The 15,841-nt window shown below is 36.0% G+C and overlaps 1 protein-coding gene across 2 annotated transcripts in view; it reads right to left on the bottom strand.

Annotated features, from left to right (window-relative positions):
* Nfkb1 (nuclear factor kappa B subunit 1) overlaps window positions 1–15,841 on the bottom strand; it is a 118,534-nt gene that overhangs the window by 94,231 nt on the left and 8,462 nt on the right. For both annotated transcript variants that reach the window (XM_074041446.1, XM_074041448.1), the window contains exon 2: window positions 355–397. In XM_074041446.1, the coding sequence (XP_073897547.1) occupies window positions 355–390 (36 nt within the window). In that variant the 5' untranslated portion in view covers window positions 391–397. The remainder of the gene's footprint in view (window positions 1–354; window positions 398–15,841) is intronic.

Genomic DNA, 15,841 nt, shown 5'->3' with positions numbered 1-15,841 from the left:
AGATAAGGATAGCTATACAGAGAGATTCCTAGCATTGCTTCCATGCACAAATGTGTTACAACTCAAGTTGATTCATCTCTACCTGACCTTTTCACTAGTTCCTGATCCCCTTCCCATATTGACCTCTGTCACTTTAAGGTTTCTGTATTAGCTCCTCTGCAGTGGGGACATCATATACTTTACTTTCATTATTTTTTATGATACATCCTCTCCAACTTTATCTGGAAACACAGGGATGTTAAAAAAAGTTATTAAAGAAATTTATACTAATTTTAGAGTAACTAGTGCTACCTTTATATATTTTGAAATACTAATACACTTAAATAAAATTACCAGTGAAATTATAACACTTACTTGTCCAGTCCCTCCATATGGATTGTCTTCAGCCATTCTGGAGCTGTACATTAAAACAAAACAAAACAAAATTATAATATGGAATAAATTTTAAAATATCTATCACTATGGAATTCACATAGAGGTAAACAGTATGATTCCAGTAAGACCTAGTATAATCCTTCTTTAAAGACCTTAGAAGGAGGACATGGTTTAGTTCCTCTTTGGTATATAAATCTAACAACGGAGATTATGTAACCAAGGAGTTGCCACTTATGTAGGATATAAGACCCTTTGCTGATGGTCTTTGTCCTCTGTATAAAAAATATGAGTAGCCTTCCTTTTCTTTTCTCTTTCTCTCTTTCTTTTTTGTAGTAAAAGTGATAGTAAAGTTTATTTGGAAAGGACTATACTTTCAGTAGACTGAAAGAGGTCATCTCAGAAAGGGAGGTTGAGAACAATCTGTAGTTGGATTATTGAGACAATTTCTTTTTTTTATCACCCTCTAAACATCAAGGATTTACCAGCCTTTATGCATATTATTTTCCAGTCCCTCATGAACTCTGTGGTGGTCTAAGGAACTATTTCAAAATTTTCTGCAAGCTGCTCTGTTGAGCGGCTCAAAGGGACCTGAGAGTGCTTTGCATAGCACAGAGAGGGGGCACCAACCTCTGCCCTCTAGGGGAGTTCACCATTGTCAAAGTGGAATAGAAACTCTGAAACTTGTAAAAGTGCAATAAAAAACACAAAAGTAAGAGCCCTTACTATCAAGGTTGTCTGGTCTCAAATTTATTCATCTCCCGCCAGATATTAATACACTACAGGCCCTAACCCAGAGACACTGATAAAAATGAAGAACCACCTGATCAGATAAAAACAATACCTACAATTACCTATCACTTAGGATTTGCTTACTTAAGAAATATCCTTTTCACTATTCTAAATATAGTTAACTTTATTGAAATTCACTTAGATCACATTTTAGGTATGTGACATGAAAAACTAGAAGCTTAAAAAATACCAGGTTATAAGCAAATATTAACACCTGAAGTTATTAGTTTTTTTCATGAAGCCTAAAAAGCACTGAAGGGCACTTGGGACAGTAGCTGAGAATATCAGCTGCCCACCAAAATATGTTCTCTCCTTTTCCACAGCAGTAGTGGGGCCACTGGAAGTGTGACGGCTCCCCTGGAGCTGCCCCATACTTCTTTGGAGTTAGAGATGGCCATCTGACAAGAATGGCTCACCAGTGGAAGGTCAGAGCTCCTGTGTGCTACTTTAAAGTTTGGGCTTAACATCCTTGACAGGCTTCCTCAGGTTTTGTTTCTCTCTTTTCCACTGGATAAAACCCAGATGTGGAGATGACCTGGCTTCTACCACATAGATGTTGATGAATAGCCTATGGGATAGTGGATAAGTAAGATGGGTAGAACTTGGATCTTTGACACCATAAAACAGAGCTGATTTGACCATCCAGCATCTCATATTCCTGGTGAAATGAGAAAGAAATCAGCTTCTTTGTTCTTTAACCCAATGCACTCTTAAGTCTCCTTATTAAAACAGCTTAGCTCTCACTCCAATGAACATATCACCTAAACTCCCATAAGCACAAAAGTCTCAAAAGAGGAACCTGATTTCCAATGAAGTACTCTTTTGCTAAAGCACTGTGTGACAGATGGGAGTGAAAAAACCTCCAGATGATTCCCAGGCAGTACGGAGCAGGGTCCAACTTTAGCAAAAGGTAAAAAGAGCAATTCTGAATCCTATTGAACATGAAGTTTACACAGATTTTTTGCTTAAAACAAGAAAACAGTGACTGAAAACATTCAAACAGCCCCTCATAACATGACAATTAAGAAAAGCAGTTTAAAAGAAAAATTGACTTGATACAATAAAGAGAAATTATCCAATTTAAAATTCAACAATTCTGGCACTGCTGGGTGTGTGAACTTGAATATTAAGTCAATTAATTGACTATGGCCTCTGTTTTCACATCTATAAAATGTCAGGTTTGGATGGGACGGACTTTTGAAAAGAGTAGAATTTTGTTGAGCTTAGAATATGTGTTAGTCAATAAATGCCTATTTAAAGATCACATCCTCTAAGTCGTAACATCCTTTGGTTTTATATATATATATAAATATATATGTATGTGTGTAAATGTGTATTATATATTTATAAGTATATATCTATATTAAAGAATTTTGTATTTATAACTGCATATATATTAAGTAATCATTAGCTTAATTTCCAGTTATGTTAATACTAGTAATAAAAAAAGTACCTCACTGAACTACAGGGTGAACAGTAATCTCTGTGATGTGAATATTCTTATCCTTAGAATACTGCAGGAGCCCAAGCTTCCATGGAAAATCTAAACACCATTATTTTGACTTTAGGTTTTCCATTGATCTGAAGTGATCTGATTCTATTCAAACAATCTTAGCCCACAGTCTTCCAAAGCAAGGTGAGACTGTTGACTAAACTTACAGAACCCACTCACAGGTTTATTAAAAACTATGGGTTTATGTGGTAGAGCACCTGCCTAGCAAGCAGGCCCTGAATTCAAACCCTAGTACCACCAAAACACAAAACAAAACTGAGGATGGTTTCGTAAAGTGTAAGGACTTAACTTAAAGTAGCTTTCACTAGAACTGATGCAAGGTTAGTATTGACCATTACTGTAGACAAAGTCTTATTAAGATCTCTACACTGTAGACCGCTAAATTAGTCTTTTCTTCAATAACATCTCTCTCCTAAGATTTCTGAACTCATGTGTACCTATGTACACATTATGTAAAATATGCTTTAAAAAACATATTTTAAAAGCCCAACAGAAGCTAAGGGACACTTGAGGGATTGTTAAGAGCCTGAACTTGTACAGCCTTGGTAAGACTGACGAGTTTAGAGGCAAGACTTACCCTAGAGTGATGTCAATGCTAATTTATAATTTAAAAATAAAATGTCAAAAGAAACCAAGAATCATTTGGAAGGGATGAATCACTGAGTAATATTTGCATTAATTGTAAAAGCAGGTTTTATTTCTAAAGTGTTGAAATACCAACTAAGCCTTTAGAACTGGAGGATTAGAAAAGACTAGGGAAAACCCCTTTCATCCCCCTATTCCCCCAGCTCTTCCCCTCACTTTCCTTTTGCTCAGTTCTGTGCTTTTGAGGAAGGACCTTGAAACAGAAAGGGAGACACTAAGTCAAGTGGGGAGAAGACTGGGTTGAGTCTCTGCATCTCTCTTCCCAAAAAGTGAGATTCTTAGGAAGATTTTCACACCATGGAAAGAGAAAGAGAAAATGCAGCTAGCTACCACCAAATAAAATATCCAGTGAATTGTAAATTGGTTTTCACTTGAAAATCATCATGTTCTATCTAGTCTAGTTCTGAATATGTGATATGTTCTATGAAATGTCTAGTGGGTTATTTTCTGCACACCTGTGACAATCACCCATCAACACCAAAGTCTGGCACTGGATTTCTTGGTGAAGGCAGCTAGACTGATCGGATTAACTTTAAAGCCACAGGTTGGGCAATCTCCTATCTTTGCAACTAAGGAACCTTCTAGAATCAGAGATACTAAAACTTTTTTTTTTTTCTGGTTTGCACTCAGGGCCTCACACTTGCTAGGCAGGCACTCTACCACTTGCCACTCCACCGGCCCTTTCTTGTGTTGAGTATTTTTTGAGATAGGGTCTCACAAACCATTTGCCTTGCCTGGCTTCAAACTGTGATTCTTCTGAGCTCTGCCTCCTGAGTAGTGAGGGTTACAGGTGTGAGCCACTGGTGCCTGGCTGAGATACTCATACTTTTTGACCATGATCCACTGAAAGAAATATATTCTTTCTATTCTATTAGATTTCATTAAAAAAATTCAAACCTATTTAAATGATTTCAAGATCATTAGAGAACACAATTTGCAGCTTGAAAAATAGAATTTCCAATGCCCTGCAGAGGGTACAGTTAGGAATCAGAGATAAGGCATCTGTTTTCAAGACTGTATTCAGTCACAATAGACACCATTTAGGTATAATTTGAATACCTCATTTTATAGCAATATGGGTAAAATGGCAAGAAAAGAAACACATCTTCACCCTTTCTGTGTTGGATAATAAATTGATAAAGAGAAAAAATATACTGAAGCCTCTTTCCATAGAGGAAAATTTTGGAAGAAACATTACATCATTAAAGTTATGCATTTGGACATTGCATATATTGTAAAACATTTGAAGGAGAAAACTTTTGCTCCTGCAATTCCACTTTCAGGACTTTGTACGAAAGAATTATCTGTGGGTTGGGAGTACAGCTCAGTAGTGGTAGAGTGGGTGCTTGTCTACCATCCCCAAGGCCTTGGGTTTGACTGCCAGGGAGGCTGAAAAAACAAAAGTTAGCTGGGCTCTGATGGCTTATACCTGTAATCGTAGCTACTCAGGAGGCAGAGATCAGGAGGATCTTGGTTTGAAGCCAGCACAGGCAAATAGTTCCTGAGACTCTATCTCAAGAATAACCAACACAAAAAAAGGGCTGGTGGACTGGCTCAAGTACAGTGCTGCCTAGCAAGTGTGAGACCCTGAATTAAAAAACCCCAAACACAAAAGACAAAAACAAAGACAAAAGTTACCTGAATAACCATGCAAAAACACAACAAAAAAATAAGTGTAAGGATATTCACTGCAGTAAAAAACTACAAACAATCTAAATTTCCTTTAATAGTAGGTTATCATGCAAGTGTTTAAAACAGAATTTCAGATAAGATATACACAGTAACATGGAAACATTTACTGTTATACAGTTCTATATTTTAATTTTATAATTCAATTATGTAATTGTAAATATTTTTAATAGAAAAAAAAGAAAATTATGCCCTGTACTGAATTAAAAGGTGTCATTTTAATTGTCCTGTTTTAACAATTAGCAACATGCAGTGAACAAAACATGAAGTATGATTGAGTAAATGTTTCTAAGTACTCCTAGAATCTTCTTTATAAGAAATAAAATAGAGATAAAACTAAAATTTAAAGGGTTGTTTATTTAATTTTTTTTTTTTAGCAGTACTGGTGTTTGAACTCAGGGTCTCATGCTTGCTAGGTAGGGGCTCTACCACTTGAGCTGAACCCCAGCCTCACTTTCATCTTTTTGATAATATATTATAGTAGTGATGATAAAGGAACAGTTGACTAAGGGCCTCATTACTTTTGATTTCTGAAAGGTTTTTGGTTTTGTTTTTTTTTTTGGAGGGGGCAATACCAGGGTTTAAACTCAAGGCCCTGCACTTGTTAGGCATTCTACTTCTTTTTGCTTTAGTCGTTTCTTTTTTTTAAATAGGTCTCACTTTTATGCCCAGGCCAGCATAGACTGTGAGTCTCCTAGTGATCTTGGTATTTACACTTCCCAGTTTAACTGGAATAACAGGTATACACCACTACACCCAGCTTTTTATTGGTTGAGATGGGGTTTTGCTGTTGGCTCTGGCTGACATCTACTTGCAATCCTCCTAATTGCCTCTCAAGAAGCTAGGATTACAGGTATGGACCACAGTGCCCAGCCTCAAAGTTTTTGAAAAGGAATCACTATTTGTAAGCATACACATTTAGATTTGTATAAATTAATTTTCCATTCTTCCTCCCATTTTCAATATTTTTTCATTGGATGCACTGTGACTAACAAAGACTAGCTACTTAGTAAATACAAGTACATTGTTCTCAGAGCTTGTAAAGATCAGGTGTATGTTCAGAATGGAAAAATAATCCAACAGGGATGGCAGATACATAGAAAACACTCAGGTAGTTAATTCATGTAAAGCTTATTATCCCAGTGAGCGATGCATAGCAGGATTAATCATTTTATTAGATAACATAATAAATATGTCTGTGGTAAGTTATAGATAGCAAAACATTAAGGTATTCTGAAAAGAATCATGTATTTTATTTCTTTTCCATTCACATGTACGGGAACACTGACACATTCCTTCTCTAAAGCAGTTATGTGTCACTACTGGATAAAATGCTTGCCTTTTGCCCTCATGGGACATTTAGTAATGACTGGAATAATTTTGTCTGGATGGATGAGTCCTACTGGCCTCTAGTGTGCAGAAGCTGGAGATGCTCTAAACATCCAACAATGGTCAGAATAACCCCTGACAACGAAGGATTATGCAATCTATGCTGATGAGAAACTCTGATGAACGCTATTGCGTCATGATAGTGCTTGGGTTCACATGGGGAAAGGACTAAACTTTACTGACTATCTCCCATGACAAAGGAACTGTGGCTAGGGTTTCACATATTTCATCTAATTCTCAAACTTATCCTGAGAAATACTGTTCCATGCGAGAAACTGAGGTTTAGAAAGAATAAGTCATCTGCTCAGGTTGGTATAATAATGCTGGCTTTTCTGACTCCCCAACCTGTGGTTCTTTCACCTGTGTAAGATTTAGATGTGATTTTTCCTCCTGACTGATAACGTTATATATTTAATATAGCATCTTTGCTCCAGGTCTTCCCAAGTGTTCTGGTTGGAGCTACTTTACTCCTAATATTAGCTGATGGATAGGAACTTAAAGGGTTAAGAACCAGGTCCAATTGCTTTTTGTTATTGTTGCTTTTTTTTTTTTTCAGATAAGGTCCTCTAGAGAAGACTACATGGAACCAGTGCAAGCTGGCCAAAATTACCCAGTCCCTCTTCTGGGTGACCTACAACAAACTTGGCTCATAATGATCTCATTATAATGCCAAATTCTCCATCCTGAAGGCATTCCCAGCTGCCATTTTTGACATATGAAGAAGCATGGCTTGAGCAGGAATGTGCCCTGCACATGCCTCTACATGCAGTGAGGAGTCTCTCCAGTACAGACATGCATGCATCTCCTAAGTGAAGCTCCTCTGCCTCCCAATGCTCCCTTACTTGCAGCAAGTAATAAACCTCTTTCACGCTTCCATCTCTTGGTGGTGCATATTGGCTCTGCATTCACCAACCATGGGGTGGACCCATTATGCTTCCTTAAAGTAGTGTAGTTGGAAAAGCAGAATAGGACCCTGACAGCCCATGAAATTCAACTGAGTAATTTATAAGGTAATCCAAATGTGAAAGTAAAAATACCAAACAATGTTAATTCAAAGAATTAGTTTTTAAAAAATATTTCTGTTGGTAAGTTTCAAAGGATAGAAAGAAAATACAGAGATTCTTTCAGCAAAAAACCATACTCACTAATGATATGGCAAAGGCATGTACACATTTAGAACCAAACTATATTTGTGCTGCCTCCACAGCAGCTGCCAGGAGGGGGTGGCTGCCATAGTGCATGTGTGTTCACGCCCTGTGCCATAGGTACCTGAATCTTTTCCTTCCTGTATCTATTAGTCATTCACTAGAACCTAGTTATACTTACAATGTGTCAGTTTCTAAAGACACAAAAGTGCACAAGAGTGGTATAGTCTCTATACTCACAGACCTAATAGTTGAGGTACAATAGTTGAAAACAATGGCCACAAATTTTTTATAGTCCATCCAACCAAAGGGTAAAAAGTCTATTTCATCATGCCGTGAATCTTGGCAGGATTGCGATCAGCTTTGACCAACAGAATGAGGTATAAGTGTGAGTAATGAACACAGGTTTCAAAAGGCCTCACAATGACAATTTCTCACCAGGAACACTGCTACCTTGCAAACAGGCCTAGCCAGTCCACTGGAGAAAGAGAGGCCATGTGGAGCAGAGAGGGCAGAGCTAACTGAGGCTCTCCTGGCCAAAGAGTCTTTTATTAAGTAGCTCAAAGACTTCACACATCAGCAAGCCAGCCCAGACAGATCACCATACACCACCAGCAGCTTCGAAGAAATAATGCATGTTTGGGTTTCAGTTTGCTTTGTGGTGATTTTTTTTAATGCATCAAAAGCTAACTAATCCTACAGTTTAGTATGAAGATGGCAAATTGGGAAAAACAATGCAACCTGGTAAGTGTCATGGGAAGTGGAGGGTATGTAGGGCAGAGGTTAGTTATCCTAGTAATTCAGTACAGTAATTACACTCCTAGTCAGAGCCCTCTTTGCATTCACTTTTACTCTATTGGTTTACTGAATTCCCAACTGAACCAAAGAAAATAAGTGCGCTAGCCAAAAACACTGGTGGATGCACAAAATTAGAAATGCCAGAGGCTGGCAGAGTGGTTAAGGTGGGAAGAGCACCTGACTGGCAAGCATGAGGCCCTGAGTTCAAACCCCAGTACCATAAAAAAAAATTAGAACTGTCAAAAACTTTCAAAGTGCAAATATTAGTAACTCACTGTTACTTTAAGTAATGATACTATTATAAACAAGTTAATGATGCCTTCAGTCCCTCCAACTCTTTAATCTCTACTTATCATTGCTGCATTCATTCTTGACTTTCTCATTTCTGCCAATATATCATTCACAAACATATCCCATCAATAACCAAACCCTGAATGACAACAGCCTCCCTACTGTTCTTCCTCAGGACAGTGTTTCTATCCCCTAAGTGTCTTTCACATCATCACCATATTACTTACAAGATAAAGTCCAGTATATTATATATTAAATCATATTATACTATATTAAATTATATGTTTATATTGCATAAACAATATCTATTGACAAACTGCAACCCAAACCCTTAACTACAGGCAGACTGGTCATTCAAAAAAGTCTTGTTCATTTCTATTTTGTGCATTTGTTCACAGTATACCCTACATCCCCAAATGCTATCTTTCCAACCTAAGTATTACCCACTCTTCAAAGTTCTACTTAAACTTAACCTCTACATAAAACCCTGTATTTTCCCTTGTAATTCATAGCCCTGTAGCCCACATAAGGTCTCTAACATGCATATGTCCTAGTGATTTTACACTTGACAAAATACAGCTTTAATGCAACTTAACTTTACGTATATGTTTGTAAACTTCTTAAATGAATATAAATGCCTAAAAAGCAGAAATGGGAGTTTAACATTTTGGTATTTCCAAATTGATACACACTAAGTACTTCAATTTTTTTTTTTTCAGTACTGGGGCTTGAACTCAAGGCCTTCACCTTGAGCCACTCCGCCAGTTCTTTTTTGTGATAGATTTTTTTCAGATAGGGTCTCATAAACTGTTTGTCCGGGTTGGCTTCAAACTTCGATCCTCCTGATCTCTCCCTCCTGAGGATCTAGGATTACAGGTGTGAGCCCCTGGCAGCCAGCTAATTAATATTGTATTAGTTGTAAGAAATATTGCAAAAATCAATTTTGTAAAAATACAGACTCCTGATTCCAGTCATGACAAATTAACAGTTACTTGAACTTGCCTCTTTGCTATATTTAGCTGTGAAATTATTCACAAAACTTCCATAGTTGAGGACACTGAACAACTGATAAGACAGGTGTATACTTGAGGTAAGCTCCAAGTTCACCCTCACTTTTTAACTGAGGGCACTTTCTAAACCGTGATACAAGGAAGTAGAGCCCAAACTCAGTGTAACAATCTCACCTGGCAATCAGAAAGAAACTATTTACACAAGGAGCAAAAGCCTCAGAAATCTGCATAGAGGTCACCTCTGGTCCTTGGTCAAATATTAAGCTGTACTAGTGTTGAAGAAACCCTGAAAGGCCTATTAGGAAGCAGATGCTGGGGATACAAGAGATGAATGGAGAGATGAGTGCTCATACAGTGCTGAGAGGCACTGAAGTTGACTCATCCACTGAGCAATCAGTAATGACCTCAGAAAGATCATTCAACAGGAGTTAGGAACACACCCTAAAATAAGGTTACTACAAGCCCACCTTATTAAAATCAGATAAAACAAAAGTAATTTACTGCCTATTACAACAAAATACAAATTATGAAAAGGAAGACAAAAATGCAAACTCTCTACAATATATCACAATGTACAATAAAAGTGATGAAGCCTATAAAAAAGCAGGAACATATAAACCAGAAGGAAAGAAAATGACACAAATGATGGATTCAGCAATAAATGACTTTAAATAACTAATAGCGATATGTTTAATAATGTAGAGGAAAAAATGGACACTATGAGTGAACAGATGGGTAGTCTCAGCAGTGAAATGCAAACTTTAAAAAGGAAAGAACTACATGGCAATTCTAGAACTGAAATGAAATGTCACTAGATGGGCTTATCAGTACATAAGAAAAAAGGTTCAATAAACTAGAAGAAAGGCCAATAAAAACTATCCAAACTGAAGCACAGAGAAAAGGTAGAAAAGAACTTCAGTGATCTGTGTAACAATCTCAAGAAGTTTACATATCTATAAATTTAAAGTCCCAGAAAAATGAGAAAAAGATTCAAGAATTTTCCAAAGTTGATTTAAAGAAATCATCCCATATATCCAAAAATCTCAAATGTCCCCATGTTGGATAAAGACAAATAAAATAATATTAGACAACTGCAGTCAAACTATTAAAAAGTAATGCTAAATTTAAAAATTCCAAAATCTATCAAGGAATTTGAAAGGACATGCTATACACAGAGGAACAATAATAAGCAGGATGGCTGACTTATCAGAAACAATGCAAGCCAGAAGACAATGTAAGTGCAACTTTAAAGTACTGAAAAAAAAAAAAAAAAGAAAGATCAGCCTGAAATACTGTATTCAGTAAATACATTCTTTAAAAATAAAAGTGAAATCAACATTTTCAAACAAACAAGAGCTGAGAGAACTCACCACCAGCAACTAAAAGATAGAAGGTTCTTCACGTTGAAGAGACATGATATACCAGATTAAGACTTGAACCTACATGAAAGAATGAAAAACACTAAAAATGATAAAAAGATAGGTAAGCATAAAGTTGATTTCTTGTTCCTTAGTTTTTAAAACAGATAATGGGCTGCTCAAAATGAAACAATGCAATATATTTTGGAGTTTACAACAAATGCAGAAGTAAAATGTATAACAGTACTCACATAGTGGAAGGGAAGAAAACAAATGGAAGTACACCACTGTCAAATTTTTGCCTTACATGTAAAAATTATAATAGTGACTCACTGCAGACTTGGGATGTACACGGTAATCTCTACAGCAACCAGTTTAGAAAATAACCAATCAAGGAGATACAATGAAATCTAAAAACTGCAGGTATTTTACTAAAAGAGTGTCAATAAAAAAGGAAAAATGAATAAAGAGATGGCAGAAACAGGTAACAATTGTCAAGATGGGACATTTAAACCAATATATAAATAATTGTATTAAATGGAAATGGACTAAATTCACCTGTAGAAAGTAGAAATGGTCAAACTGAACAAAAAAGCAAGATCTAAGAAAATGTATTTCAAAAGAATTATACTTTAATAATTGGAGACACAGATAGCTTAAAAGTATAAGGCTGGAAAGCTGTGCTGTCATACCACAAAAGTACTAAATATAGAAAAGTGGGCTATTTTATAATATCAGATAAAGTAACTTTAGGAGAAGAAATATTATCAGGGACAAGGAGGAACATGATATAAGAATAAAAGAGACAAAATAATGAACATAATGTGCATACACCTATTAATAGCACACGAAAATACATGAGCCAAAAAGAGGCAGAAGGAACAGACAAATACACAAGTATAGGGAAGGTTTTCAATACTCCTCTTTCAGTAATTGATAAAAGCAAATCAACAGAACATAAGCAAGTGTCTTAACCTATGTGTTGTACTATTAACAGAACAGTTGGGACTTGTTAATTTGTAAAGAGCAAAAATTTATTTCTCACAGTTCTGGAGGCTGGCAGCTCAAGATCAAGGCAGCAGAATTTGGTGTCTGGTGAGAGCTGCATCTTCCAGACGTGAGCAACACTGACTGTGCCCTTGCATGGTGGAAGAAGGAAGAGTGGGGAATGAGCTCCCTCTATCAAGCCCTCTTAACATTCCATTCACTGGAGGAGTACCATTGACATAATCATCTCTTTAAAATGTCCCACCTCTTCAGATCATCACATTGGCCATTAACTTTCAACACCTGTATTTTTTCAAATCACAGAAGTAATGCTATAGAAGATTTGGGAAAAATACCATCAATCAAATGAACTTAAGTGCATGTGTAGAACACTTCACCCCATGTCTGCAGAATGCCCATTCATTCTTTTCAAGTGCACATGGAGCACTCCAAAGATAGACCATATGCTGGATCATAAAATGAGTTGCAATAAACTTCAGGGAAAGCATGCAGAGTGTGTTTTTTTGAATAAATGTCCCCTAAATGTTCATATATTAAAGGCCTGGTACCCAAGGTGGTGCTACTGGAGGGCTGTGGAACCCTTGGAAGCTGGGGTCTACTGGGGCAGAGGTGGGGAGGTATAAGTCATCGGTGGTGAGTCCTGGAAGAAGATTATGGGACTCCAACCTGTTTTCTCTTCTCCTTTGCTTTCTGGCTGATGAGGCAAATGGTTCTGCTTTGCCATGTGCGCTCATCATGACATAGTGCCTTGTCAGAGGCCCAAAGTAATGAACCACATGACCATGGACTGGAACCTTCAAAACCACAAACTGGACCTTTTCTCTTTGGAAGTTACAGAGATGGAAAGTTCACTAGTATAGTATGTTACCTAAACATAGTGAGATTAAATCAGAAACTAGTAATAGAACAATATCGATAAAATCCTCAAATATACATAATTAAATCAAGTGGGGAGGGTACTTCTTGGAATCAATAAAACATAATAATCCTAACCTCATCCCTGTCTGAAGAAATATCTAAATTCTTGCTGTATCATGTTCACTAGAACCAAGGGGGACAGGGAATTTCTTAGTGAAGTGGTTAGAGCACATTCCAAAGTGTTCCACAAGAAACAAATCTTTGCCTATGGTTGTTTTCTTAATCACAGCTGATTAACACTCATAGATCAAAAAGATGTTTTGGACACTTCTCAATCTTATTGTAATTAAGTGCCATTTATATCAAATGGCAGATTTCATTCTAAGTAAAGTTTGTTTTTATTGATACTATATTAGGACAAATGCTGCTGTGAATAAATTTGAAGATCTATAGAGGTTTTCTAAGGAAAATAGTAAATTAGATAAAAACTCATGTTTCATAAAGCCACTACTGAGATAGTCCTGCCTTGTATTTCCTCTTTAAAAACCAATGAAGGCTTTGATTTGAAATTAAAGGCTTTCAAGGTGTCAGTAAAAGGGGATTTTACCAAATGGACTTTGGATCTCTTGCTCCTACATTTCTAATGCTACAGATTTCTTCTTCCTTAAAAACATAGTATAACAGGATTTAAGGTTGCTGTCTGGTCTTTGCCTTGAGTACTATTTTGGAGAATTTACATGTTCAGATTAAGGAAGAAGTAGACATCATGGATTATGAATTAGAAATTAATAGTCTTTGGTTCAAACATGGAGAAACTAATCCAGTTTTATTGAATATGAATATGACTTATTTTGGATTTTGACTTTATTAATCCTCAAAAATCCCTAAAATATATATCCCTTATGGTGTTTTGTTTTGTATTGTTTTTGTTCGTGGTGCTGGACATTCAACCTAGAGTCTTGTGCATACAAGACAAACTCTCACCACTGAGATACATCACCAGTTCCTTGTCCTTTACATTTTGAAAGAAAAGAATTTATCATATGAACCAGCAAGGTTTGGGTCTACGCACATGGCTACAGTCATTCTGTAGGGAGGAAGGGTTCCTTTGAAGAAACAATCACAGCCAAGACCTAGGTACATAGACAAAAATAAAAGATTTCTAAACATCAAAATCAGGCATTCTACAGGAATCTTTTAGTCCTTGAATATAGTTATGATGCCCTTTCCACAGAGCATTCATATAGATAAGCCTGTGATATACACAAATGTTCAGGTGTAAAGTGGCCAGAAATGAAGAAGTAGATTACACCCTCTCAAATATGATAAAATGAGATTGAATCCTTCATCTTCAATGAGCCTATTTACTGGAACTAAAAAAAAAACAAAAACATATTTGCGCTTAACTTTGTAAACGATAAAGTAATGTGAAAATGCAATTTTATAGTTTTATTAATATATCAGGCAAAGCATTTTGTTTAATGGGGAAAATCTGAACATACATGAGAGTTCTCACTTGTGTGAAGCTCATTATTATCTACCATCTTAGAGTAATAAATTAATTCAGTCAACTCTCGATTGTCTTATGTGGATAAACAGGAGTCATGGAATTGACATCCAGATAATCCAAGCATCCTTAATGGATGACAGTGGTAGGTAGGGATTCGGTCTGAAAAGGGGCAGCAGGAGCTTTGGAGGGACTGACAATGCTCCCTTTCTCAACTATTACTTATGTTAAGCGTGAGTACATTCAAACAAATTATTAAAGCTTTACCTTTATGATCTATGCCTTCTTTTAGTTATGTCATTCTTCACCTTAAAAGAAGCTAATATAAAAAGGAAATTTTAAAAACTTGAGAAAATTACATAATCTAAGCTCTGTGAAGTTCTGGATTTCTATCTTGCTCAGTATTATATTCCCAGTATTCAGAACTGTTCCTAGCATACAAAAAGAACTTGACATATATTCAAATTAAATACTGTTTTTAAAAAACTAAAATTCTACTTATGCTTATCAGCTTGATATAATCATTTCATATGTGTGTATAAGTATTACCTTGTACACCATAAATATATGCTATTTTATTCTATTTTATTTATCAACTGTACTATAATAAAGCTGGAGGAGGAAGAAAAATAATTTAAAAATTATTACTTCAGAGATAAAAGGGCCTATATAAACAAGTAAAAGTTCCCCTACCTTACCCTCCACACCTCCAATCCTGCCTCTGAAAAAAACGAACTTCAACACTCAGAATCTTCTCCTCTTGGTCTACCTGGTGGTTCTAGTCATAGCTATAGTAATATTCTCATATCTCTTTTCTTGATTTATCAATACTATCCACTATATTGTTCCTTCTGTGATAGGTGAAGATTCAGCTCATATTACTAGCAATTTTCCTTCTTCCTCTTCCAAATTTGAATCAAATATTGAATTTTGTGTTCAGTTTCTCAAATTTCCTGTCAATTTCTTTAGAGCAAAATAAACATGAGAGAATAGTAATAATGAAAAGATGAGCCCCAGAAACATTTGTATGTCAAAAAGAAACTGGGACTAAAAAATAATTTATTATCCATAAAATAGACACTTTTTCATATCATATAGATAATCAAGAACTGGCTTTGTACCTGCTCATGCAATTTTCCTTTAGTTGACCTATCTCACTATGGCAAGAAAATCTGAAGTCTTCCAATTAATGCAAGTATATGAAAGAAACAAATTATTTTAAGGTAGGTACTTAATTAGTCTTACCCTCTCACTATTTTAAAGAAAGAAAATAAGAGAGAAGTTAAGTAACTTGCCCAGGGCCATGCATCTTAATCAGTAGCAAGGTTTCTTACTATTTTGTTTACTTATTCATTCAGCAAGCATACTGAGTGCTGTGTAAATAAAGAGCAAGTAAACTAAGCCCTTGTCCTCAAGATGTTTCTTAGACCATATAAGTCAAGAGAACACAGAATGAGGCAACCAAA

Source organism: Castor canadensis, chromosome 9 (genome assembly GCF_047511655.1).
Source record: "Castor canadensis chromosome 9, mCasCan1.hap1v2, whole genome shotgun sequence".
Classification (NCBI taxonomy): Eukaryota; Metazoa; Chordata; class Mammalia; order Rodentia; family Castoridae; genus Castor; species Castor canadensis.
The sequence above is the reverse complement of the archived record's forward strand: the minus strand, read 5'-3'. Positions and strand labels throughout refer to the sequence as shown.